Here is a 26386-nt window from a genome sequence, read left to right as displayed (position 1 = left end):
GTCTTGAGTCCGTCGCGTCTGGCGACAAGTTTCTAGGAATGAATGGCAATAGCTCGATGTGTACGGTAGAGAGAAAAAAAATAACACAAATTGTGTACTCCTTAAGTGGCGTCATTGTTCAGGTGGGTTACGCTCTTTCTTCCCCCTTTGCGTCGCCTTCGCGGGACGACAATAAGGCGCTCAGCGAGTCACAATATTGGGGCCTAATTAGACTTGTAATGTGATATATTGTTGTGAGTGTAGGTTCAAGTTTTTTTCACTCCTCTCTCTCGCTTCTTCCGCACGAGAAAGCCACTCTCTTCTGGCGTCACTTGAATTTACTGCGAAAGGTGTGCGCTTTTTTTTCCACTGGCGTCGCCCTCATCTTTGTCTTCGGGGGGAGGGAAGAAAGCCGTGTTTGCTGTCTGGAAGTGTCGAAGAAGTCTACTGTTGACAAATGTCATTTGCATGGCCACTGAATCACGAAGTCGCATAGTGCGCGCAAGAGGAGAAGAGAGAAAAAAAAAACCTCCTCATTATCTTGGTTCTCGCATCTTTTGTCTCTCATCAATTGAAATTGCTGATTGATCTTACCGAATTTTCACAGTTTGTGCTATGCAGATTGCGCTCCGTCTCTTTGACGGTGAGAATTTCTGGTGAATAAATAAATACAATTCTGACTTCACGTGCGATGAGTTTAAAGTCGACCGAAAGAAATGTAATCATATTGTGATCTGTCCACTGATGCGTGATTAATTTCCTTTCTGACAGTGATCAAATTCTGCAGCATCACGACAAGTGAATAAAGACAATAAAATGTGCAATGAATGCAATTGGAAATTTCTCCCCATATAGTACGGAAAATTTTGACCAAAATGCGTTGCAGTTTGGTTCATTTTGCACCTATTGGGAAGGCAATAGTATAAATTTTCGCATTTCATGATAGAATAATAACAATGCATGCATTGTCACCAGCTCGCCTGAGTTCTCTCCACTCTTCGTGCTGAATTGGGTTTCATTCCCATTTGATTCAGGAAATTAAATCTTCAATTTCTATACAATATCTCACTTGTTATTTTCTCTCATTCAACCCGCAAAAGACTCGTTTTCCAAAGTGTGTATTTTATATAATAAATTTTGATTTCTATCGGAAAACACACCTTCACATCCCAATGAAGATAACTATGTGTGATTCTGTGTGTGTGTTTGTTTGTGTGTGTGTGTGGCATCAGGAAAAGGGTTTGTCGCACATTTTACATCACGATAAATTTTCCATGTGTTATGCGCGATGATGAAGGGAATTTTGAAATTTCACTTTGTATCAAATCTGGGTGCTTTTTTTTTCAAGCCCAAAATTTAATTTCCCTCCTTTTTTTTTGTGGTGTCAAGCAGAAGGACGCGCATTGTCAGTGCGGCGCAATGAGGGTTCGCTGAAGCACTTTCTCTCTAAGAATGAATCATTGGCAGTGACAAAAGATGATAACCACAATTTCCACTCAGATGATGACCCCATCGTTTTTGGATGACGACAAAGAAGTCCCGTCCAATTGTTTTGTGAGATGGTGTGCGACTGCCAGAAAAAAGAGAGGAGTCTCTTGTCGTGATTGTTTGTTCAATTATAAATTTTATTCCATCACACCAAGGCGCGCCTCAATGCTAAAATATTCATATCATTGTTGAATTTATTCAATTTATCGCAAACAGGGCTTCGCCACCCTCTCGTGTTTATTGTTAAACGAGGATTATGTTATTATTTTGCCACCCTTGCACTGTCACAATATGCTTTGCATCATTCTCCAAATCTCAACCCCTCGAGCAAGAGTGATGCCTTGAAATCACAGCGAGAGGGGAAGGAGGAGATTTATCAGATAAATTTGATTATCACTCAAGGGTTGAGTGAGAGGGAGAATTCCTATCCAATTTCACTTCCTCAACCCTTCTTCAACCCCACGATCCACCACCAATTAGTGTTTTTCATGAATTAAACCACCCACAGTTCGTCAGATTTGTACGAAAAAAAACTCCTTCACACTCGAAGAGAAAAGTGGTTACTTTTTAATAACAGTGAAATTCCATTTGCCCAAGTCACTGCACAACCCCTCTGGTCATTGGCTTCGTCCAGAGGAAAGTGTTGGAAAAATGCCCCTGAGACGAGAGGGAGTTGAATTCACCACGAGCAATGCATGCATATAAAATGTTTCAGAGTGAATAAACACTCGAGGACAATTATTTAGAGACCGAATGAGTGTGTCGGACAAAAAATCCTCTCCATTTGAGAATGGCGTATGAATTCAATTAAAAGATTTATGTGCCGAGGTTATATCCAGGAATTGGGGTGGATTTTTGACGCATTTTCCGCAACTCTTTTTTTTCCACTTACACCCATTTTCACATTCCACTAATGACCAAATCTGCCACGCGGAATGAATTACAGTTTCCGCGCTGTGTGCAGTCGGATGAGAAAATATATTTGCAGATCGATTTATTGGCAGAAGAGGGAAAAATTGTTGTGATAGGGATGCATTTCTTGGAAATATACTCTAATTCAGCTTCTCTATGGTAACAAGTAATCAACATAAAACGCCTGATAGACTCTTCTTAGCCTTCCATGAAGGGTTAGAAGAAGTTAAAAAAAAAACACGTGAAGTGAGAACTTGCTAATGTCACGAACCTCTTGTTGATTTCTTTCGCAATTTGTCGAAAGGCGCGCAAATAGACATCATGTCATTTTGCAACTGTGATCAGTTTTTTTTTCTGCTTTGTGTCTCTCGTCACCAAAATTGATTAATTATTCGTTACGATCTTTTTTTACCTCTGGTATTTTTCTCTTTATGATTTGGCGGCAAAAAGTCTCTCTCTCTCTCTATCATTTTTAATTTATGCGCCAAAGCGAGACAATTGGCTTTCGGGCATAGATGTTCACCCTCCATTGAGAAAAGTGTGACAGAGAGGCATTTTCCACTTGAAATTGTGTGTGATTCGAAATGGCAACACACTCAAGTGAGACTATAAGTCATTAATCTTGCGAGGACTTTCATCCCTTCGGCAAATTGTCGTCTCTCTCTCCTCGGAATTATGTTGGTTTCATCATCAAATTATTTGCACATGCATATGAGAACATCCCTCGATTTGGATGGTGAGTTTTTGTCCCTCTCACCAGAGAACACTGGCAAATGAGAGGATGCAACAATGGGTGACTGATTATTGCACAGAGATTTGGTCTTTTTATCTCCTCTTACCCATTGTCACGGGGTAATATTTATTAATTTTATGATTAATGACCTCGTGGGATTTCCCCGTTTCGACATTTGGAGGGTGACAGTGGAGACGCCTGGTACCCGTGCGTCTCCACTGTGTCTTCTTCTGCGAAATCGCCAAATCCTATTGTCCTCCTCAAGGTTCCTCCTTGCCATTGTCCTCGGACGTCATTCTCTCTCCCTGTGTCCTCTCATTCATGCATCATAAAAATGTGTCAAAATTCCTCGCCACGAGAGAGAAAAGGATGTTTTAAATGCATCTCTTTGTTCCACCATTTTTCCCGTGAACGTCCCACAGTTTCTTCCGTCACTGTGCACACACACAGTAATTTCTCAAGGCACCGGACAATAGGAAGTTATATGAGTTCCTTAGAAAAATATTCAGGGGTGGTGTTTTACAGCACACTGCCGAAGAAGAAGAAAAAAAAACTGTAACTTTGGGACTTTTAGCAATATAACAATCCTTTTTTGTCCATTGTCTCTTCGCCAAAGGCAAACACAAAAGTCAGCTCATTCTCAATTTATTTTCAAATTTCTCTCTCCTCAACATTGGTTGTCTTTTTTTCTGTCCTTAAACTTATACATTTGTTGGCCAAATAGCACAAGAATTGGTGGAAGGAATGGAGAATCCAACAAATAAAGCTAACTGAATTGATGTGGAGCGCGCTTCTTAACATTGTACACATTACTTGCAAATAGAAAACAGTCAAGATTATGATGTCTAGATGTACGCTAAACAATCGGTGCGTCGCCTCAGGTCGTATTTACAGCGGGATCTGGTGATCCTGAGGGACTTCTTGGACAAATAACACAAGGGTATAATTAGAAATTACTAGCTAGGCGTGCTGCATAATTTAAATATACTCTACAGATGATCTAAGGATGATGAAGTGATCGATGGGCTCAATAGATGACGGACACGGGCCTCCTGAGTGAGTCTGCAATGTCCATGGGCGATGTGGCGGTGCCCGGACTCGAGCTGGGCGACGTGGAGCTCACCGAGGACGTGTAGGCATTGGTGGCGGCGTAGAGGGCGGGCGCGGCCGAGATTCCGCCGTAGATGCCGGAATAGAAGCTGCCCAGGGTGGTGGAGGGCATCTGTGGCGCCTTCTGCGCCTCCAAGACGGTGGGCTGATTGGCTTGGCTCTGATGGAGTTTGCTGAGCGCGAGCGGATCGAAGCCGCTGAAGTATGGCACGGGGTAAGTGGGGTGGTCCAGAGGGTGGCTGGGCGCGAAGTAGGACGGCAGCTGATGGAAGGGATTGTAGGCAGCGCTGAGGGGTGTCTTTCCGGGTGCCTGCATGGAGAGAGGCAGGCTGGCCTGGCTCGTGGCCAGCGGATTCTTGGGCTTGCGACGGGGTCGATACTTGTAGTCAGGGTGCTCCTTCATGTGCTGCGTCCGCAAGCGCTTCGCCTCGTCGATGTAGGGGCGCTTCTCAGCCTCATTCAGCAGCTTCCATTCTGCGCCCAAGCGCTTTGAGATTTCCGAATTGTGCATCTTGGGATTGTCCTTGGCGATCTGGCGCCGCTTGATGCGTGACCATACCATGAAGGCGTTCATGGGGCGCTTGATATGTCCCTCCTGGCCGGGGGATGTGGACATGCCGCTGGATGGGGTGTTCTGACCGCTCTGTGCCGCGGGCGACTGTCCGACGGTGAGACTGGCCGATGTGGGTGGAAAGCTGAGTCGCGGCTTCATGTCCGTCGGACTGTGATTCGATGAGGGCGCGTAGTCTCCCGGTGTGGGCATCTCTAGGCCCATGGATAGCGGAAATCCGTAGGGTGGGTGCGTGAGGGTGGTCATAACTGTATCACTTTGCGGTCTCTCAATTCACAAGTTCTTCTTTTTTTTTCACTGAAAATCAGCAATTCTGCAACATTCACTGATGCTTTTGTCACAATTGTCAGGCAGAGAAAAGAGTCAGTCTTGAAATCTAGGTGTGAGAAATAGGCTCTAGGCTCTGTATAGTGTGTTCTGAATTCTATGCACAATAGCGACACAATAGCGAAACAACTTGGATGAATGAGTCTTGCCTCTGCAACAGTTTCAGCCAAACTGAACGATCTCACGCACAACAGTTGATGGTATTGTTCTTCGTCAACTTTTCTCTCCTTCTCTTTCGTCGTTCCGGGAACTTTTTTGTGGGCCGGGCCTGCCATGAGTGACGCCCCTCGTTGTGACTCTGGCAAAGGGAGAGAAATCGACGTTTCTCTTGGCAACTGTCGACTCTCGCGAAGCTCTCGCCCTCAGTTGGCCATTTGGCTGCAGCCTCAATCGATTTTTTTCTCTGTCATATCAACCCCCCAAAGCTCAATTGAAATTGGAGCGTCACAAGCCCCCATTGCCACAGATCCATCTCACTTTGCACGCCTGCACAACTCTGCAGACGCAAGTATTTTCCGTATATTGATTATATTGAAGTTCACCCCTTGCAGATGACCTGCAATTGCACTGTAAAATCCCTCCAATATATCTTGTATATACCTTACATGGTTTGAAGGTGAAACTGAAATTGCTTAGAACGTAGTAAAAGTGTCCCTGAAGTTTTACCACCCAAGCCTCACAAACAGTGTCTCATTTTCTGGCAAAATAGCGCTCACATTGTCGCTTAATTAAAATACTAGGTGTTCTCGAATTGCTTTTTACACTCATTTGTTTCTCCCAATTCAACAGCAATTAACACATCTTGCAAAAATAAATGTATGGCTTCGGCAGCATTTCTTTCTGTCAATATTTAATGAGAAACTCTGAACATGGAATATTACATTTACTTTAATTGGATTCTTGCCGCATGGCATCGAGGGTGGTTTTTGGTGTTTTGCCGACAAGGATTTTTAGTCAATTTATGCACCTTTTCTCCAAGTAAAAGGCTCATTACATTCTTTGTTGCTTTATAACCTTGTAAATATAATTCTCTTCTATACCCCCTAATGACAGGCTTTTCTTCCATTTCTTTTGCATAATTCTTACCTAGACTATTTGACGTTGTGATTTTTGTAAACAGAAATTTCTGTTATAGCTATAACGAATGAAGAAACGTCGATAGCAGAAAGTCTAGTGGGTGGTTTTTAATGGGGGGAAAAGGGGTTTTATAGTAAAAAGACACTCTTATTCAATTACCATTTGTAATCATACTTCCAGTGCAGTCACAATGAGTTATTGTAGTCACATGAAAAGCTGAAACAAAGCCACGTTTCGTTGCGACATTCCAAAGCTTTTTCCATCCCCTAGATTTTCTAGGCTATTCACAGCGCTAAAAGAGAGTTCGTTCGAACAAAGGTTAAGAGTTGACGGAGGAAAAGAAGCCCAATGCTGAGAGACAAATGAGTTCTTTTGATTGTTTTCCAGTCACACAAGGTGTGAAAAGTGCCGCGAATGTACATTTTGATTAGCAAATTGGCTCATTTTTTTTTATTTGTTTCTAAAATTCTCTCTTTGCCTTAAAATGGACCAGAAGTAGATTGATTTTCACAGCCACAGCAGAAATTGGGAGAATTTGTGTACACTGCATGAATATAATTTTTCCCCTTTGACATTCTGGCAGAGCTTTTTGGGTGAAGAAAGGTCGAGAGTTTGGTTGAGCAATTATTTTGAGAAATTGTTACACATCTTCAGAGTTTTCTGTGAACGTCTTTTTGTGATGTAAAAGTTTTGAGCTTATATTTTCACCTTTTTGTCCAAATTTTCCACACTCAATGTATATTTGGGTATGAAGTGTGGGCGGGGAGGTTTTATGAAAATTTTCACCCTCTCTTTGGCATTGTCAAATAAACCCATTTAAAGCCATGTCCTGCCACTGCGGAGACATGAACAAAATGCTCTTTGTGCGACAATATTGTTCACGTGCAAAATATATTATATTTTGTAACCATTTTTCAATGAAGGAGAGGAGTTGAATGAATATTTTTTGGGGGGTGGCGGGCTCTTTTCGACGCGGAAGGGTTGCGGATTATCGGGTTGGAGTTTGGCAACACACCCACTCTCTTGATGCCATTGTGAATTTTGTGAGGGTGGCAAGCATTCATATATTCTCTCCACATTATTTAAAATCACAATAAAATCTTTTCAACCACTGTGTTGTTATTTTCTATTCCACGCAAAATGCATCACTTTTCCATTTACCAAAGTCGTCCCACACGTGGTTGGAATTCACATGTAAAGTTCCACTGGGGATTTTTCACCATCGATATTTCCGTGCAGTGGCAAGAGGAGAAACACATGGAAAATGTTCTGTTTAATTGTTTTGAGAATGGCATCCTCTAGGCAACCGAACTCACACCCAAAAGCAGTCTGTTGACACTACAATTGTCGCCAATGGTGACGAAACAAGACCACCCAGTCGATTTTCTGTGGGGATGGGGTGCTGAGGAGTCACGAGGGTGCGCTTAGATTTTAATTACCGAAATGGTGTGATGAAAGAATTTGAGTGCCATTCAGTGTTTTACGGTGAAAGAGCCCACAAAAGAGGTGCTTTTGAGGCGAATTAATCACTTTGCTCACCCCATGCGACAGTTGTGATTCTAAATTGCAAGAGAAGCATTAAAATTGGATGTAAATTTCTCTGCAATGTCTTATTTAGTAGCTCTGTTTCACTGTCCGAGATGCAAAAAGACGATGAAAGCTTTGTCTCTGTCTATTTACTGTTCTGAAGGAGTTAAACAATTTGACAATCAGGATAAAGTGCACGGCCGTGAAGTCAATGGGACTTGCCAAGGAACACTTTCAGTGATGAAAATGGTATTACATTTCACCAGCATTGAGCACAAAGAGACCGCCAGCAGTGAAAATAATTCCCGGAAATTGATCCAAATCGTGTCTGAGTGTGGGAGGTTTCGGGAAAATGGCAAATGTTATTTGATGGATTGGTGAACAAAAAAAAATCGGCTGGTCATCGAAGATAGAAGCTTCCTCTTCTGACCATTAATTTCACACGCACTGCTCAATGTGCCATTTAAATATCAACACATTTGCATCCTCATTTTTCTCTGCACCCGCACCAATTCTCATGGGGGTTTACGAAGCCCACCACCCCCCCCATCCATGAGAAGAGGTATGGAAAAAGGGAAATTTCTTTTACCTTTCCCATTGTGCTGAGAGAGGCACAGAAGAAAAAAAAATGTGGAGGGAAAAATCACGATTTCCTATTCAATCACCATCTCAATCCCAAATGCTTTTCTTCGGCGCACATCAGCACAATCGTAATCAGAAAAGTACACACAATCGAGTGGATATTTTATCATTCGACGCGGGCTTTCCGAACCCTCAGCAGGAGTGTGTCATTAAGTGAAGGAGTGAAAGGGATTTCCATGCGTGGCATGAGGAAGGAAAAATGCCGGAAGGAGGAAAATAAAGCATATAAATAATGGGGAATATAACGTCAGAATGGGCACCACCTCCTTGTCATCGAAGTCGTGCCGATAAATGGCCGAGAAATGACAAATTAGCCCAAAAAGGATACTAATTTACTCAATACTCGTGCACTTACTGTCATATTTTCATCTCGAGCGATATTTATGTCGAGTTTCCCCCAGTGAGAAATGCACTATGGTATGAATGACAATAAAATTGCCCCGTGGCACTTTATTGTGCCAAAAGTTGAATGGCAAACTTACTTTCCTCTGGTCAAACTTGTGTGGCAATTGAATGCGAAGATGTCATAATAGTAATTGTCATAACTGCTGACTCCTCTTCTTCTTCTTCTCCTCAATTTCTGGGACGCAAAACGGAGGGTCGCACAGGACATTCACCGCTGCCAAGAGAACGATGATTTTCCACCGCCGATTGACAAAACGATAATGTCTCTATCACAGAGAATTGTTGAGACCACAGAAGCTTCATTTATTGCGATATTTTGTCATTTTTATTCACCATCTTCGAGGCCCCTTCGCGTTTGCATTGTTGAGGATGAAAATGGCCAAGAAAACGAGAAGAAAAGTATCACAGTGCGATATGTGACAAAAGAGGCAAACAAAACAGTCGAATAGCAACAATGAGATGAATGGTAATAGGAAATGTCGTGCAATGGAGAAAATGCGCATAAAAGATGTTTTATAGTGAGAAAAAGACATAACAATAGCGAAATAGTTGGGTTTTCATGACAATTGCCTAAAATGAGTCTGTCCAGTGAGCTGAAGTGCGACGAGAAAGTGCGGAATGGATGGATAAAGTTACTCTTAGACCTCCACAAAAATGTGACAATTGTCCATGAAACGATAAATATAGGATCAAAGACGACTAAAATGCCCTTTAATTTTTCATACTATCTAAACTTTAAGGCTTTTTCTCCAGTAATTATTGTCGGAAAAAAAATCCACCCCAAGCAATTCTTTTGACAAGAATCACAAATGATGCTGTATTTTTATGTAAATAGAATTAATTCTCCCACCCAACTTCCTTCTCAACTGGACGAGGATTTTTTTTGTGTGTGACAAGAAAAAAATGCCCTCAATATTTTTTTTCTCTTCTTTTTTTGTCATGATAATTTAATGGTTCTTTCTTGTGAGTGTTGAGAAATCTCCGAAATGAGATGAAAAATTTCCAACTCGTCCATGGCTTAAGTGTGAAATTAATTTCATTGCGATGTCATGACTCAATTTTCTTTCTTACATACATATGTGAAAATGTGTCGATTCATCGTTGATTCTGTGTGGGCATCGCTAGGCAATTAGTGGGATTTTAATGGGGAAAAATAATGGGAATTTTATGGATTATTTGCTCACTTAATAAATCTCGGCGGGAATTTCATCCATCGAGGGGCAATCTCGTTAATTGCACTGCGACGCACAATTCAAACAAATAAAAATGTTAAGAAAATTAATTCACCAACACACAATTGGGGTGTGAGTGGCATTTAGGAGGGTGAAAATGTGATTGAGACCCACTCAAGTGGCGTGCCTTTGGGCGACTGTGAGGGATTGCGTTCCCATATCCAGCTGAAATCTAACTCTTTCTTGGGCGACAAGTGGCCCTCCTTGCAATTGCCGCAATTGGCGGGCCCTTGCGATTCCCCTGCTGCTTCTGTGGGCCCTACACAAACCGTGAGACCTTCTCGAGTCCGCATGGCGCACTTGAGGAAATCGGGCCTCTTTGACTGCCAATTTCTCAAGTGGTCGCGCATAATCTTTGGGCATTTCACGAAGTCAGCAGAAGAAGAGAGAGAGTCTTTGATATGGAATTGAGACTGAAACTCCTTGACTGAAACCCCTTGAAATCAGTGCAGTTTTTTTTTTTACAGTATGCTGAGAAACTTCCTCCGTGGATTTCTTTCACTCCTCTCGCGTCGTCCCGGGAAACAAGGCTCGGGCGAGCACTTGAGAAAACATTTTGTGAAATTCTCTGTCATCGCCAGAATACTCGGCGCCTCCATCCATTGGTTTCTTGTGGAGCCAACAAAAACGTCTTGTGCACAACAATCGGGCGGAGCTCTTTCATACCATCTCTCTCCCCATTCGCGCCATTGTTGGATATTGTATATATTTCTCTATGTATGGTGGCACAAAGGCTCCACTATACATTCCTCCCCGCACGTCACTCCACAGTTGCCATAAATACACCCTGAGTCGTGCACAAAGAACATTTTGCGATAGTTTCTCTCGCAACAACTTACAAATGATATTTCACTGGGTAAGAAAAAGCTCTTGCGAAAGTGGGTGGAGAGATGGGAAATTCCAGGCGGAAGAGAGGAGCTTTCATGCACTAATCTTAAGACGAGCGACAGTGCTTTTCATCAAGAGAAACATATGTGAATATGGCATTCAACTTTTTGAGAGGGCTTTTGAGATCACAACAGCGAGATTGCAATGGAAAGACGCTTAAGATCGGGATTTTTCCACCCGGAGATGAATCACATTAATTTCCGACGCAATCGACAACATGATTAATACCCCTAAACATTGTCAGCACTTTCATTGTAGGCGCGCAAACAAGCAAATCAACCCTTCGGTGATGACAATCGTCGAAAGCCTCAATGGTCTCTTCTCACACAGTGTAACCAGCCGCATCGACATTATATTTATTCATCATTTTATTCAACAAACAGAGTGACACAAATGACTTGCAATAATCATGCCTCTTTTTCCACTCGCAACATCTCATTTTTTCCTCTCACATCCTTTCTCAATGCGCAGACAAAAAAGCAACCCCTCACTTTGGCGCAGTGCCTTGAAGGAAAACTCCGTGGAAACATGCATTGAAATGGCAAGATAATGGGATTATGAGAAAATCCACAAGCTCTCATCCTCTGTCGCCAAACAGTGCGAGAGTTTTGTTGGAAAAAATCTCCACTCATCAGCCCAATTTAATTCATCTTCCTGCTCTGCAAAGCATCCCAGGATTCACACTGAATAACAAGGAATTGTTGAGGCGAATTCACACTATGCCGTGGAAGCATGAAAATTAATGAATAACAAATTTAATTAACACTCCTTCCGCGCTTACAAAATTTCACTCACACCTGAAATCATTTCACACGCGGGGAATTTATTCAAATGATAATTTAGCAAAACATATTATGTACAGTGAGAAAATTTCAGGGATGCTAACCACAGTCATGGAAGAGTTGATATTGAATCATGAGGGATTTCCCATAGGTTAAAGACTTCTTTGTGCTTCAGCAGTGAATTCTTGAGAAGCGAGAGGGGGAGAGTTAATCAGAATCAAGCTTGATGCAGCGAATATTTCAGTACTATTATATATGTTATTAAGGACTTCTTTGAGTATATATTCTATTCTTGTAATTCATGTCACTTTGTCATGCTCTGCAATGCGTCAAATCTACTAATTCTTCAACTGATCATCTCTGTTTGTTGGTGATCCTTCAGGCTGAGGTGTGAATCGCAGGTTGAAAACCAATTTGCTACCATCATGCGCATTTCCTCGAGCAGTACAAAATATTAAATAACACTCACACTGTGACAATAGATAGTGAAATGATGATCTGTGAGGAGGAATGAATTTCAATTACCATCACCTCGCCAGGATGAATAAGGAAGGAATCCCTGCGCTGTCATTGTGGCTCTGGTGTGTCAATATTGGAGGGAGCGCGATGACGCCTTGAATGAGAGTGTCAGGTAAATTGCGGTGATGAGACAGATTAGAAGAGTGTGTGTTAGGAAAAAAAAAGCGCCGTGAGAGGACAGCAATTTAATTTGATTTCCAATCCTTCGCGCTGATTATTGGGAAGATTTTTAGAGTGTTTGGCAATGACTTGGAGTGCAGATTATCCTCACACTTGGCGCGGGTGCGAGAAAAAAAATTCGGTGAGGATTTTTGCGCGCTGTCTCACCAACAAAGGTGGGATTAATTTGATTTCGAGGAGAGTTGCAGGGAGTTTTTACCACCCCCTCAATTCGATGGGGTTTTTTTTTCCCCCAAAGTCATTGAGAGTTGATTATTATTCTGGGGAGCTAAAAGAGGAGATCTTGAGAGATTACATCCCATTTGGCATTCAAATAAATCCTCTTTCTCTCGATCTGTGTCACTCCGCCTGACCTTTTGCATATTGCGAGGGTGGCTTGCGTAATAGCCCAAAGAGGGGTCAAACGGAGCTCATGACAATGGTAAGAATTTATTCCCCCTTTCTTTCCATACTCTCAGTGAGAAAGATTACATTGATATTCCCTTTCAATGACTGGTCTTTTTTTTTTGGGGGGCGAACGCTTCGAGATGGAGTTGTGAACAGTGTTGCTTTTGAATCAACACGAATTTTGCAAGCGAAGCCCAAGAAATTTCCAATTACAATCAATTGCAAGGCCTCAAGTGCATTCGAGGGTGAGACACATTTGTCCCAGTGAGGACAAATAAACATGATTCTCCTTTAATTTGCGTTGGTGAACCACAAGGGATGATAAACGAGTGCTCGAGTACAAATAAAAAGCATTCAACCTTATTGGATTTCCATTTTAAAACTAATGGGACTTTTTTCTCTCGATCCCATGGGGATGCTTCGCCATCCGAATGTTATTCTTGCGCCTCATTTCGCTACGCAAATACCCAGGCCACAAGGAGTCCCTCGAATACAGCGCTCAAATATATATCTATGTATTTCCTTCTTTGACACTCAATTCCACTATTGCGACAATTCAGGAGGACTCAAATAGACTTAATGGCGTCTCGATTGTCCTCGCTGGAGGAGTGGAAAGGAGAAAATGTGAGAAGAAATGAAGAGAAAGAGAAAAAAAAAACGGGTGAAGGACTCTCCTTTTCTCTCATTCAATTAAATTAAATTTCCACTCAAATAGACGACATTTGCAAACGAGGACTTTCCATACAAATTTCCTCTATTCAATGTTTGAAAATGAGTGGTGAAATAAATCCCAATTGAGATGTCGTTGATGCCATGAGATGACACGGAAAATTCCTTTTTTATCCCCGCCACATGGATAATGAAGCACTTAGTGAATCATCCTTGCGTGGATTATTTCTCCAGAGAAATCGTCATGTGGCAAATCAGTCATATTTTAGAGCCCTCCACAAGACATCTGTCGCCCGCCCTTCGCATCATTCATCTCGTTTTCAAGTGCAAATTTCGCCGATGAGACTCAAAATGCACACTGCATGAGATACTTTCACGTGAAATTGATGGGAATTGCAGATGAAGAGTCTTTGGGATTCCTTTATCGTGTTTAATAAAATACATGAATTCTGCAGCTTTTCTCTATAGTTCAATGCTAAATCGCAAAGACAGTGAACTTCTCAAAGGTTTTCTATACAAAATATTGCCCAACTTCTTCACCCTCTGACTGGTAAAGTTTGTGAATGAAGAAGAAAATGTAGCTGATAGGAAACAGACTAAAATCTCCCTTCTTCGATAAATCTTCCCATTGATTGCATATGAGGAGAGATAAAGGGAAAAAAAGAAGTGTATCAGTGGACATTGTGAGCCCACCTTGTCCATTGGTTGCATTTGGAAAAGGTGGATAAAAAGGCCCAAGAGACACACCACAAAAGACAACTAATAAAGCGCTGAGAAATCGATAAATAAAGATTAGTGAATACCTGAGGATGATTCTCCAGATTCTTTCTCATGGTGCGATGCATTTGGCTATAGCGACACCATTCACCAAACAGAGGTGCACTTTTGTCCATCAATGGTATTTTGGATATGTTTATTCTCTGGATGAATGGCCAGAGTCAGTGGTGGAGGAGAAAAGGTTGATTCTGATGCCATGAATGGATTGAGGGTTGTTGATTAAAAAGACACACTCTGGACTTCAGAGAGGGTGAGAGAAGAGGCTTTTCTTTCACATCGCCCGGCCAGAGCGCGCGTATTGAGGAATTTAATTGGAAATGCAGAGAAAACTGAACACATCAATTTGTCCCTCATTATTGGGGCATTTGAAAAGGCTCTTTGGCGCGAAGGTATGAGCACACTGTTATCCAATTATCAAGCATGTAGAAATTGCCTCTTTGGCCAAGATCCAATCGATTAGCTTTCATGGCATCTATTTAAGCTCGTTGGATATTTTCACTTGATTACTCTGCCTCAATGTTTGATTGCCGAAATTCGACGATTCGCCTGGAGAAGGGAGAGTTATTACATTTTAATGTGTGCGGCCCTCGTGAGGCTGCGTGTATCCAACAAAGGCCAGGATGATGAGCAACATCTGTTAATTAAGAAGTTTTGGAGGAAAGGCAGCCCATTTCTGACACTGCGTACGCTGGACGCTAAAGCAAATACTCTGGAAAAAAAATGAGAAGAAGAACTGATGGCAAGTTGAGAAGAGAGGGGGCAATAATGAAAATATTTTGTTATTCCTCGTCTTTTTTGCTGCCCTGCGCGCGATCCCCAATGGTAATTCACCGTCTCTGTGCTATCTTCAATATATATGACTTGCATTTCTCTCATTCACAGCATTGCGCCATTATTGGGTGAAACGGAAGTTTAATTTTCTCCATTTTATTCACCGACTCTTTCTTTCCACCCATTTTTCTCAACGCGCTCAGACCTTTTGTTGTTCCACCGAGTATTTTCCTTTCATTAAAACTAACTCACACAGCTTTTTTTCCATCATTTCTTCTCCTCTTTCATATTCGACTTTTTTTTCTCCCCCCAACCGCGTCTGCCGCAATGAAAAACCACCCCTCTGTCGACTTTGGGGGTGGCTTTTTTCTCCCAAACAATTCCCTCTGTCTTCCATTCGCTGACTCGAGTTGGTGATGACGATGTGTTTGAAACATTGTAGGGAAATTTACACCGCACACGCATTATCATTATGAGAACGTTCCAATTATGTGTTTCACTTTGCACTGGAGGTTATGAGGAAATTGGATCGCTTCCTAATACATTTCCGGTTGTAATTCATCGACGGGGGAGGTTAGAAGTGCGGCGAGGTGTTATCTTGATGATGTATAATCTTGGTTAACCCCAAGAAGTGTAAACATCTCAGTGCGTAGAGCGAAGAGGAAATACAGAGATTTGCTTGCGGCTTGTGACGTCACCGCTCTCCTCTCCACAGACTGTGAGGTTTACACTCCTTGGGTTAATCTTATTCCATCTCGTGCATCGTTAAGCAATATAATTAATTAATTTCTGGCCTGGCTTGGGATAAAACTTTTAATTCTAATTTCAATCAACGGATGAGCGCAAAATGAACCCATTCAGAATTGAAATGAGGGTTAACGGAGTAAACTCGGTTGAACTTATTCACTTCTGCATACTTTGTTCTCCATTCTTACATATTTCAGCAGCCACAGCAATTTGAACTTAAACCGTCTCATCTCCTCTTCACACGGGGAAAGTCTAGCAGGATGCTAAAATTGGTGACCCATCGACTCTTGTGGGATTCAACTGACACACAATCACGCCCAGAAGAATGGCCCACCCGTGAGTTTTGCGGCGTGAGAGGGTGGATTTTTGAGGATGAAATAAAGCGTCGATTGGAGGGTTGAAAGTTTCGCCTCAATAATAAGGTGAGTTCTTTTTAATATCTGTCAAATGCAGGAGAAATCCAGAGATTTCCCTAAACAAGTGCCACACAATAGGCGTCAGGACCATTATTTCATGGTAGGAATTTTCCTTGTTCGAAAACATTGATTTCCATGGTTTGTGCTTCTGTGTGTGAAATTCTCAGGGAGGAACTTTAAACGTGTGATGGCTTTAAATTTCGATTTTTAGTGAGAAGTTTAGGAAATGAGAAAAAGGTGGAAATCAAATTTTCTTTTGAGCTTTCTCGCGGCATATTCTTTCGATTGACAATTCCCGGTGGAGCAACAATGGGAGTTCTTCTGCAGAAAGCTTCATTCTTCCCATTTTTTACCCCCTCGAGCCTCTTCCATTTGCCTTTCATCATTCTTATTATTTAGCTTATTGTACACTTCTTTTCCACCCGCATTTTTCTTTTCATCGCACTTTTCCTTTGACGACTGCACGGAAGGAAAGTGACACTGAGGAAAATAATTTTCAAGCATCCTTGAGGTACTTTAGTTGAATTTTTCGTGTTTTCCGCAGTGCACGACTCTTCTTATTGGCAATTTTTCTCAAACTTTTTCTGGTGGAAGGCAGATTGAAATTCTGACGGGAAAAGTTGCCTCACCATTGATGCATTTTCTGCTGCCAGAGCAACTTCGGCACACAAAGAGATTGTGACAAGGAGGAAGATTTTTAATATTACCTATTTGAATGTGGGGGTATTTCACGTGAAACAAGAGAATGGCCTGAGTTGAAGAAAAGTTCACACCTCGTGCGGAGAAAAGGAGTCTCTATGGATATCCTGTCTTTTGTCCTCGCAACTCATGGTGCAAGAATGGCGAGAAGAAAGGCTCAATATAGTTGTGTATTGATGTTATTGATGAGGAGCAATTGTTTGCGAAAAAAGAGCCTGTGCGTATTTTCGGGACTCTCTTTCTCGCTTCGCCATTGTCTGGGGTGTGTATAATCGCAAACCTATAATCTATGACACGTTCAAAGGAATGCATGTGAAGGTCCTGGCAGGAAGTCCAAGACAACGAAGCACCTCTTCGAGTATCCACCAGAGTTAATGCTACCCTTTGAGGTGCTAAAAGTCGCACTCAATCCTGCGCTATGCGCGATAATTACAGTGTGTGACGCGCTGAATCATGGGGCGAAATGAAGGGGTTTCCATTCAATGGTCACTTATTTTAATTGTCGCCTTGTGTGAAATTGAAAATCAATTCGTTTTTCACACAAATCCGTCACATTTTTTTCGGGTGTTGTTGTGCTCCAGAAAACGGGGCGGATTTGCCAGCCCATTGGAGTGTCTAAAAGACTGTGACAACCTGTAATTTCGTATTATGTTTCATGCACGAATGTTCACACTCTCACGATTTTTTTTTTAATATAGGTATGTGCAGTTCAATTCGTCTAGACAAATTCAGTGTTTTCCCCAGAGATTTTGAGTACTGTTTTGAAAAGAAAACCCTTGAGAAAACCAATGGTTTCTTCAATGCACACACACAGAATGTTTTCAAGCGACTTTATTAGACACAACAATCAATACAATGATCTCTTAGACAATGTTAGATCTGCTGGGGATTCCCTCTCTAGCTGTGACTGAGTACTCATCATAGAAATCTTGACCCACGCGAGACTCCTTGTCGATGTGGAGATAAGGTCCTGAAACGTTAGTCATTGGTGGCCAGAAGGGAACGTCTGGGGCGGAGGGAACTCCATCAATGGCAAAGGATGTCCACAGATCTACCATCTTCTTGGCAAACTCCGTGTCTTCCTCATTCAGTTGCGCCACTTCCGGAGGCCAGGGAAATAAGTAGATGTTGTCATTGGAATGCGTGACGCCACCTTCGAAAGGATACGCGGAAGTGTCTTCTCCGTAGCCAAATCTTGTGTGTTCTCCTTCGTAGTCGAAACTGTAGAGCCAAGTCTCACCGGAATTGAAAAAAGAATTGCCTTGGGCAGCTCTCATGACTGGTCCTTTGATTATCGCCACGCCACAGTGATCCACAAGGCCATTCACAAAGTCCTGGAACACACCGCCGGAGATCTGTTCTTGGTTCCACAAGCTCTTGGACAGGAATCCTGTCAAAGTTCCCGTGTAGTCTGTAATGCCGAGGATTCTGTTCGTCAAGTCAATCAATTGGAAACTGTTGAAGCGATGATTTCCAGTGCCTATAGTCTGATTTATGATATCGTATACGCCGATAAGAGCGAATGTGCCCTCATTCTTTGTGGCGCCTGTCATCATCCTTAGATTCTGTCTTCCTCCGCCACTCATCATGATGTCAAATGGACTGGCGGGAAGGAAGTTCGAGGGGCCCCCAATTGTCATCTTATCTCCTCCGTACGCATTCAGGCCATTCGGAGCGTTGGCCATCTAGAGAATTCAGCAATTTAGACTTACTTAGAATCGCAGTTTTACGCTCTTCGGTATATACTTACCATGTGGTTCGCGTAAGCAGCCCACAAATTGAAGAGACTCATCCCTTTGAGGCACTCTTCGAACTCCTCGTCTGTCGAGTTGTAGTTGCAACCACCCTTCATGGCTATTATCCTGGCATTCTCCTGCGGTGTGTCATCCCAGGTCCATGTCGCTTGCACTCCTCCTGATTGAACTATCACTTGATGGTAGAGTCTCTCGTCAACGACAGGACTGTAGGCCAGGGCATTGATAAGTCCCGCTCCTGCCGACTGTCCCATCAGAGTGACTCTGTTGGGATCTCCTCCGAAGGAACTGATGTGCGCTTGCACCCACTCGAGGGCGAGGATCACGTCGAATATGGCTGCATTTCCTGGCAAATTCTCACTCTTCATGGAGAGGAATCCCAGCGGTCCCAAGCGATACTGTACCACGACCAGGACGATGTCCTTCTCGAGTAAATACCCCGGCGGATAGCTGTGGGCTGATCCCATGACAAACGCTCCTCCGTGAATGTAGACGATAACAGGCAGTCTGCCAGATAGCTGTAATCAAGAGAATTGGTGTACAGATTAGTGGAAGCCTTAGGAAGATATGCAATTTAACTCACGTTCTTCGTATAAACGTTGAGTGTTAGACAGTCTTCGGCATCTGGTTCGATACTCTCTGGTGGGCTGCTCAGGATGCCAATGCCTGGACAGGCTCTTCCCGGTCGAGTAGTGTCTCTTAACTCGGTCCATGTGGCTTTCGGTACAGGTAGCTAAAAGCGTGGGTTTGTTAAAATTGCACTTCTTGCCAGCAAATCGCCTCTTTACCTTATATCTCAACTCTCCGGATGGTGATTCGCCATATGGAATGCCCAGAAACTGGAATACAGTGGATTGTGTCCATGCTGTTTCCGAAACAGAGCCAACAATCGGTCCCATGCCTGGGACACGCACAGACAGAGTCTCAACTGTTGGTTTAGCCACGGCAAAGGCCGGGAGGAGATAAAGCAGAGTCACAAACTGTTTCCAATCCATCCCCTATTCGTGAGAGCACAAAAAGTCGCACTTTGTGTGATTTTGGAGGGAATTCTCTTGAGCTACTGAATGAAATTTCATCGACAGAGTGGATTTTATAGCGTATCTTATCACTTGATGGATTTATTAGAACAATATAATTGACCACACCTTATCAATATGCATTGAATTGATGATATTGTATTACACATTCGTGTAGGAATTCGCCTTATCACGCTTTTCCGGGCGAGATGAATTGTTCTCCGTTCGAGACATCGCGGTTAATTCATCGTGGAAATTCTGGCCGACAGAGGAAGTGCTATTAATGCGCAAGTATGGCCCAATAGGTGCTGCGAAAGAGAGTTTGATAAGACAAGACACAATAAATTTGTCACTGCTTGTGGTACTTACTGGTCATTGGCGGCCAGTTGAGGTCTTCAGTTGATGGAATGCCGTTAATTGCAAAGGAAGTCCATAAGTTTACCATTTTCTTGGCTATTTTTGTGTCTTCTTCATTTAAATTTGCCGCACTCTCAGGCCATGGATACAAATAGATGTTATCGTCAGAATGCGCAACTCCACCTTTGAAAGGGTACTTTGAAGTGTCTTTTCCATAGCCGAATCTTGTATATTCTCCTTCGTAGTCGAAGGAATAGAGCCAAGTTTGCTGAGGATTTGCACAAGCATTCATTTGTGCCACTTTCAATACTGGACCTTTCAGCATTATTGTATTAACAAGGTCATACAGTCCATTGAGCATTTCGTGAAAATCTCCTTTAATCAGAGTTTCTGAACGCCACAAATTTGATCCCAGAATCGCAGCTAAAATTCCAGGATTGTCTGAATATCCGAATCTACTCAAAATCATGTGCACGAGTTTGAATGAATTGAAATTACTATCTGAAAAGCCCTTAAGAGTCTTGAAACCATCATAGAAGGACATGAGGAGAAATCCTCCATCATGCTTGGTAACTCCAGTCATCATGGGCAGGTTCTTTCGACCAGCGCCAGTTAGGAATATCTCGTCAGGACTTTGGTCCAAGAAACCAGAAGGACCGCCAACAACAGGCTTGGTTCGAGTGTTTTTCGCAAATGTGTGCAAAGACTTTACATCCATTTTCATTAGACACTCTTCGATCGCCTCAATTGATGAGGATTCATTGCACTGCCCTGAGGCTATTGCTGTCTTCCTGGCATCTCCAATTGGGTCTTGATGAGTGGCCCAGATGGCAAAAGAGCTGCCTGACTGAAGAATAACTCTGTGAAAGAGATACTCTCCAACTAGAGGACTCATTGTGAGATGAGATACAATTCCAGCTCCTGCTGATTGTCCGAAAGCTGTCACATTCTTTGCATTCCCACCGAAGTACTGAATGTACTTCTGCACCCATTCGAAGGCGAGAATTACATCAAGAATTCCTGCATTTCCCGGAATGGTGTCAGTCTTTGTGGCAAGGAAACCTAGAGGTCCTAACCGATACTGCGGCACAACCAGAACAATATCCTTCTCCAGCAGATAATTTGGCGGATGACGAAATGAACCTCCTTCATTGAATGCTCCTCCGTGAATGTAAACCATGACCGGATGGCATGCCTTCAAGTCTGTAGAGTAGACACAAAGGCTGATGCAATCCTCCCAATGAGGGTAGTTTTTCTCTTCCTCAGGTATTGCCTCAAAATCCGTGGCACTGGGAAATGTTCTTCCATACTCTGTGGCATCTTTAACGCCTTTCCACGGTGCAATTGGTACGGGTTTCTTGAATCTGAGCTCACCAACCGGCGCCTCGGCATATTTTACGCCCAGAAATTGATAGATAATCCTGCTAGTCCACGCACTTGTGGTTTGAGAGCCCCTCAAGCTTCCCAGGCTCGGAATATTCACAACGACTTTCTCAAAATCAACATTTGATAAGGCCATCACTACTGTATTGTAGTCTGATAATCGCGTTCTCTTATCGCCTGACAAAGTGATCACACTCGCTGATTGTTATGTAATATTTGTATGGGGTTTTTACTCCCACGAAACCGTGTATTTTCACTCAATGCTTGACCTAGGAATGGACAACTTTTCTTCGCACTTTGCTCTTCGAGCAACCGATGAATACTGTGCTCACTATGAATTGCAATGAAACTGATATAGGATTATGTGACAAGAAAAAGAGGGAGATTGAGCGTCACAGCTCAAAGTTTAGCTGAAGACTAAGCACAAAGCCAAAGTGGAACAGAGCGTTATCAGTTTCACACTGATGTTTTACACACAATCTCACAAAATGTTAAGTGCGTTTAGTCGCACGACACTTTATTATCTCTCTCATTTGCATTACCTCTTGATTGAAGAGGAAAAAAAGACTCATTTAAACCTTACTTAGCCTTGCGGAGTGTCTCGTTTCTCTTAAGATTCCTCTTTTCTTTGGCCACCACTCGGAATTCATCATAGTAATTGTCACCAATTGTGCACTCTTTGTCAATATGAAGATAAGGTCCAGCCAAGTCTGAAATGGTTTAAAATTTAAGCCACAATTTCTCTCCCTTGATGACAAGTATTTCGTAATCTCTGTACTTACGTTCCATTTTTGGCCAACTGGAAACTTGAGGAGAAGTTGGAACTCCGGTCGTCGCGAATGAAGTCCACAAGTCCACCAATGTCTTCGCAATTTTAGTGTCTTCTTCATTGAGTTTTGCCACACTCTTAGGCCATGGGAAGAGGTAGATGTTGTCATCAGAATGTGCAACTCCACCATCGAATGGATACTTAGAAGTGTCTTCTCCATAGCCGAATCTTGTGTGTTCACCTTCGTAGTCAAACGCGTACAGATACGTTGGATTGTTCTTGCGAATCATGTGGTACTGCACTTCGCGCAGAAGAGGGCCTTTCACCACCATGACACCCCCAAGATCAAACAGACCATCAACCATAGCGTAGAAGTCGCCTTTCTTGAGATCCTCAATGTCCAAGACTGACATAATTGCGAACGCCGCCAGAGCTCCTGTTTGCTCATCCGAGCCGAGAGTCTTGCAGATGGTATCAACCATTTGGAACTGATTGAACTTGTGATTGTCATAGCCAACCGTGTGCAGGAAGATGTCGCAGAGTCCAGTCATCAGGAAGGTGGCGTCGTGTTTGGCCACTCCGGCCAGCAAGGGAAGGTTCCGTCGTCCCTTGCCTTTGCGCATGAGATTGAAGGTCGTCTCGGGCAGAAGATTCGACGGTCCTCCAATGGTGAATCTATGTCCACCGAGTGTGTTAATGCCATTTGGTGTCTTGGCTTGCATATGATTAATGTGTGATCCCACAAGTGTCTTCGCGTCGACTTTCATCATGAAATCATTCAGTTCCTCAACCGAACTCCCCTTCGGACAGCCACAACGCTTGGCAATGTCGTGAGCATTGGCAACAGGGTTCACATCGTAACACCATGTGGCGAAGGAAGCACTTGAGGAGAAGATCGCCTTAGAGAACAGCTCTTCTCTCACCAGATCACTGTATGTGAGGATGGAGAGCAGAGTGGATCCAGCTGACTGGGAGAAAGCTGTGACTTGCTTTGGATCTCCACCGAAGTGTTGGATGTACTTTTGCACCCATTCGAAGGCCAGGATCACATCCAAAGCTCCAGCATTTCCCGGAATGGTGTCTGTCATGGTAGAGAGGAAGCCTAGAGGTCCAAGTCGATACTGCGGCACCACCAGAACCACGTCCTTCTCAAGGATATAGTCAGGCGGGAATTGATCTGCGGATCCTGTGTAAAATCCACCGCCATGAACGTAAACCATGACAGGTTTTGATCCACTCAAATCATTAGTGTAGACACAGAGATTGATGCAGTCCTCGAAGTCAGGAGTGATCTTATCGTTGGGCACAGATAAAATGGTGTTGTACGAAGGAGCTGGGCGTCCGTACTTGGTAGCATCCTTCACACCTTCCCAGGGCGCTTTCGGAACAGGTGCCTAAAATCACACACACACACGCATACATTCTCAGAAAATTTCTCTCTCTCTCAATAGCTTTCATTATCACCTTAAAGCGCAGCTTTCCAATTGGAGCCTCCGCATATTGAACGCCCAAAAACTGATAAATCATTCTGCCTGTCCATGCGCTCTTCTTCGTGGATCCTCGCAATTGTCCCTGTCCAGGAAGGTCAACCACAGGATTCTCCAGCGTTGAACTCATCAATCGCAACTGATATTCCAGAGACTTGCGCCAAGGCGCTGACGAGACTCTCTTTGCCAAGTACATTTTCACCACAACCTTCCTCGAGTGCGACTGTCGAAGTTTTCGCGGTGCTGCTTTTATACCTCCAGTTGCCAAGAACATAATCCTCCAGCTGAAAAATTGATTGTCTTATCGGGAAGAGAGAAAAGTGGAAAAGGTATAGATTAGTTAATACCCCTGGCTTTACGGGGGGAACGGATAGGAATTTAGGCTGCTGGTAAACAGATTCCTGACAGTGACTTAAGGACCCCCAGCAGATGTTTTCATCGGCCTGATAAGAGATAAGACGCGTGACAACATTCCATACGCAGCTTTTATTCAAACACTTTTCCATGCGTGTGATGAACCTGTTCCTCAATGTCTTTTCTGAACTTCCTGCTGTGATAGCCTTCGCGCGATAAAACTGTGAACTCATCCCTGAAGTCCTCGCCGACAGAGTCTGTCTGGTTAATGTGCAAGTAAGGCCCGACAACTTCTGCAAGTGTAAAGAAGACACCCTTTAGTCTCTGGAACTCTGGGTAATCCGGGAGATAATCCGAGATAAATCTTATCTTACCTGTCATCTGTGGCCAGTTGGGGACTTGAGGTGCTGACGGAATTCCGTCAATGGCAAAGGAAGTCCACAGATCAACCATTTTCTTGGCCATTTTTGTGTCTTCCTCGTTTAGATTGGCAGCACTTTCTGGCCATGGGAAGAGATAGAGATTGTCATCGGAGTGACTAACGCCGCCGTCGAATGGATACTTGGTAATGTCAGCTCCGTAGCCGAATCTCGAGTGTTGTCCTCTGTAATCGAAGGTGTAGAGCCAAGTCTGCTTGGGATTGAACTTGGCATTCTCCTGGACAGCCCTGAAAGTGGGTCCTTTGATAAAGAGAGCATTACAAATGTCAAACAACCCATCTATGAGAGCATAGAAGTTGCCACTAGTTAGGGCTTCCTTGCTGAAAACACCCTTGGACTGATAAGCCACCATTGTTCCTGTGACTTCGTGCGTTCCTAGAATGCGATTGTAGAAATCCAGGAAGTCAAATGAGTTGAAATCTTTGTTCTGGAAGCCAATAGTTTGACTGAGCACATCATAAACTCCTGTCATGAGAAATCCTCCGTCATTCTTCAACACACCAGCCATCATTGGCAGATTCCTTCTGCCACCACCCTTGGAGAGGATCTCATATGGTGTATCAGGGAGGAAATTTGAAGGCCCACCGATGGTCATTCGATGTCCACCAATTGTGCGAATCCCATTCGGAGTGCCAGTCATCAAGTACTTCATGAAGAGCATTACCAGAGACTGCGTGTCCAGGCCCAGAAGGAATTGATTGAGCTCCTCCACACTCGCCTTAGCACTTAGTCCGCCCAATTGGGCGATTTCTCTGGCATTCTTCGTAGGATCATGATCCCAAGACCAGGAAGCTGAGGATCCTCCAGATTGCAGAATGACCTTGCTGAACAGCTCCTCTCCAGCCAGCGGACTGTAGGTAATTGCTGACAGTATTCCAGCTCCTGCTGAGTGCCCCACAACTGTAACCTTCTGCGGATCACCTCCGAAGTGTTTGATGTTTTCTTGCACCCACTTGAGGGCCTGAATAATATCAAGAGCTCCAGCATTTCCCGGGATTGCTTCGGTCTGTGTGGAAAGGAAGCCTAGAGGACCAAGTCTGTATTGCGGAACAACCAGCACGACATCCTTCTCCAGTAGATAGTTTGGTGGAAATTGCCCAGCGTCACCTGAAAGTGTGAGTTTTGATGGCCTTGTAGTTTGCTTCCGCATATTCGCAGGGCTTAAATCACTTTATATTGTGTGATATCTTATCAGCCTTATCAACCCTTCAAGCACTTGTGCGTACCTTCAATGAATCCTCCACCGTGAATGTAGACCATAACTGGCCGCGATCCACCCAAGTCGTTAGAATACACACAGAGATTGACACAGTCTTCGAGATGGCCGTTTTTCGGGGGTTCCTTGAGCTTCTTCAGGACACTGTACATTGGACAAGGACGCCCAAGCATGGAAGCATCCTTCTCGCCTTCCCATGATTGGACAGGACGTGGAGCCTATAAGTGGATTCAGTAAATCGAGAACGTCTTAAGTGAAATCTGTGCGGTTTTACCTTAAAGCGAAGCTCTCCAATTGGCGCTTCCGCATAATTCACACCCAGAAACTGATAAATCTTCCTTTTGCTCCACGCAGTCGTCGCTGTTGATCCTCGAAGTCGTCCCAGACCGGGAAGATCCACAACTGGACTATCAGTGGATGAACTCATCCGCCGGATGAGGCATTTCACAGGTCTGCAGCTCCTCAGAGTCAACATCTTTCCACGAAATTCCGGTGGCAACTGAAGAGCCACATGAATGGCAGGGAATCTTATCGGACACAATTAATGCCCTTATCGTCACTGGGTTACATGCGAAAGTAGGTGTTTTTAATTAATCAAAACTTATCGTTTGTGAGAGTTTCACCTTGGCCTCAAGAGGGATTTCTGGGTGAAAGACGAGAAATGATAAGGATGACGGTTAAACATGTGAGTTTATCTGTTGCATTCGCTGTTATACGCGATGTGCTAAAGTGATGTGTCTTGGATGAATGTACTAAAATTCCTATAAGGAAA

The 26386-nt window shown here is 43.4% G+C and overlaps 5 protein-coding genes across 5 annotated transcripts; all 5 read right to left on the bottom strand.

Moving 5' to 3' along the window:
- Positions 1 to 3750: 3750 nt before the first annotated feature.
- LOC132265517 (SOX domain-containing protein dichaete) lies at positions 3751 to 5278 on the bottom strand. Its single transcript, XM_059766214.1, has one exon. It carries the CDS (start codon positions 5037 to 5039, stop codon positions 4140 to 4142), a length of 900 nt encoding a protein of 299 aa, XP_059622197.1. The 5' UTR covers positions 5040 to 5278; the 3' UTR covers positions 3751 to 4139.
- A 12423-nt stretch (positions 5279 to 17701) lies between these two features.
- LOC132256079 (glutactin-like) lies at positions 17702 to 18391 on the bottom strand. The gene has a single exon (XM_059752263.1). It carries the CDS (start codon positions 18389 to 18391, stop codon positions 17702 to 17704), a length of 690 nt encoding a protein of 229 aa, XP_059608246.1.
- A 295-nt stretch (positions 18392 to 18686) lies between these two features.
- Positions 18687 to 19232, bottom strand: LOC132256078 (carboxylesterase 3A-like; the record flags this gene model as incomplete). Its single annotated transcript, XM_059752262.1, has 3 exons — positions 18687 to 18692; positions 18748 to 19110; positions 19176 to 19232. Coding segments are annotated over 3 exons (426 nt in total), but the record flags the coding sequence as incomplete, so codon positions are not given.
- Positions 19233 to 19770: 538 nt separating this feature from the next.
- On the bottom strand, positions 19771 to 23878 carry LOC132256077 (uncharacterized). The gene is made up of 5 exons (XM_059752259.1): positions 23582 to 23878; positions 22131 to 23511; positions 21932 to 22058; positions 19978 to 21551; positions 19771 to 19916 (listed from the first exon to the last, which is right to left on the bottom strand). Exons 1-5 carry the CDS (start codon positions 23876 to 23878, stop codon positions 19771 to 19773), a joined length of 3525 nt encoding a protein of 1174 aa, XP_059608242.1.
- Positions 23879 to 24077: 199 nt separating this feature from the next.
- Positions 24078 to 26089, bottom strand: LOC132256076 (glutactin-like). Its single transcript, XM_059752258.1, has 4 exons — positions 25889 to 26089; positions 25625 to 25832; positions 24333 to 25505; positions 24078 to 24251 (listed from the first exon to the last, which is right to left on the bottom strand). The coding sequence occupies exons 1-4, from the start codon at positions 26087 to 26089 to the stop codon at positions 24091 to 24093; spliced, it is 1743 nt and encodes a 580-aa protein (XP_059608241.1). The 3' UTR covers positions 24078 to 24090.
- Positions 26090 to 26386: the final 297 nt, after the last annotated feature.

Source organism: Phlebotomus argentipes, unplaced genomic scaffold (genome assembly GCF_947086385.1).
Source record: "Phlebotomus argentipes unplaced genomic scaffold, Phlebotomus argentipes genome assembly contig_5, whole genome shotgun sequence".
NCBI classification, from domain to species: domain Eukaryota; kingdom Metazoa; phylum Arthropoda; class Insecta; order Diptera; family Psychodidae; genus Phlebotomus; species Phlebotomus argentipes.
The sequence above is the reverse complement of the archived record's forward strand: the minus strand, read 5'-3'. Positions and strand labels throughout refer to the sequence as shown.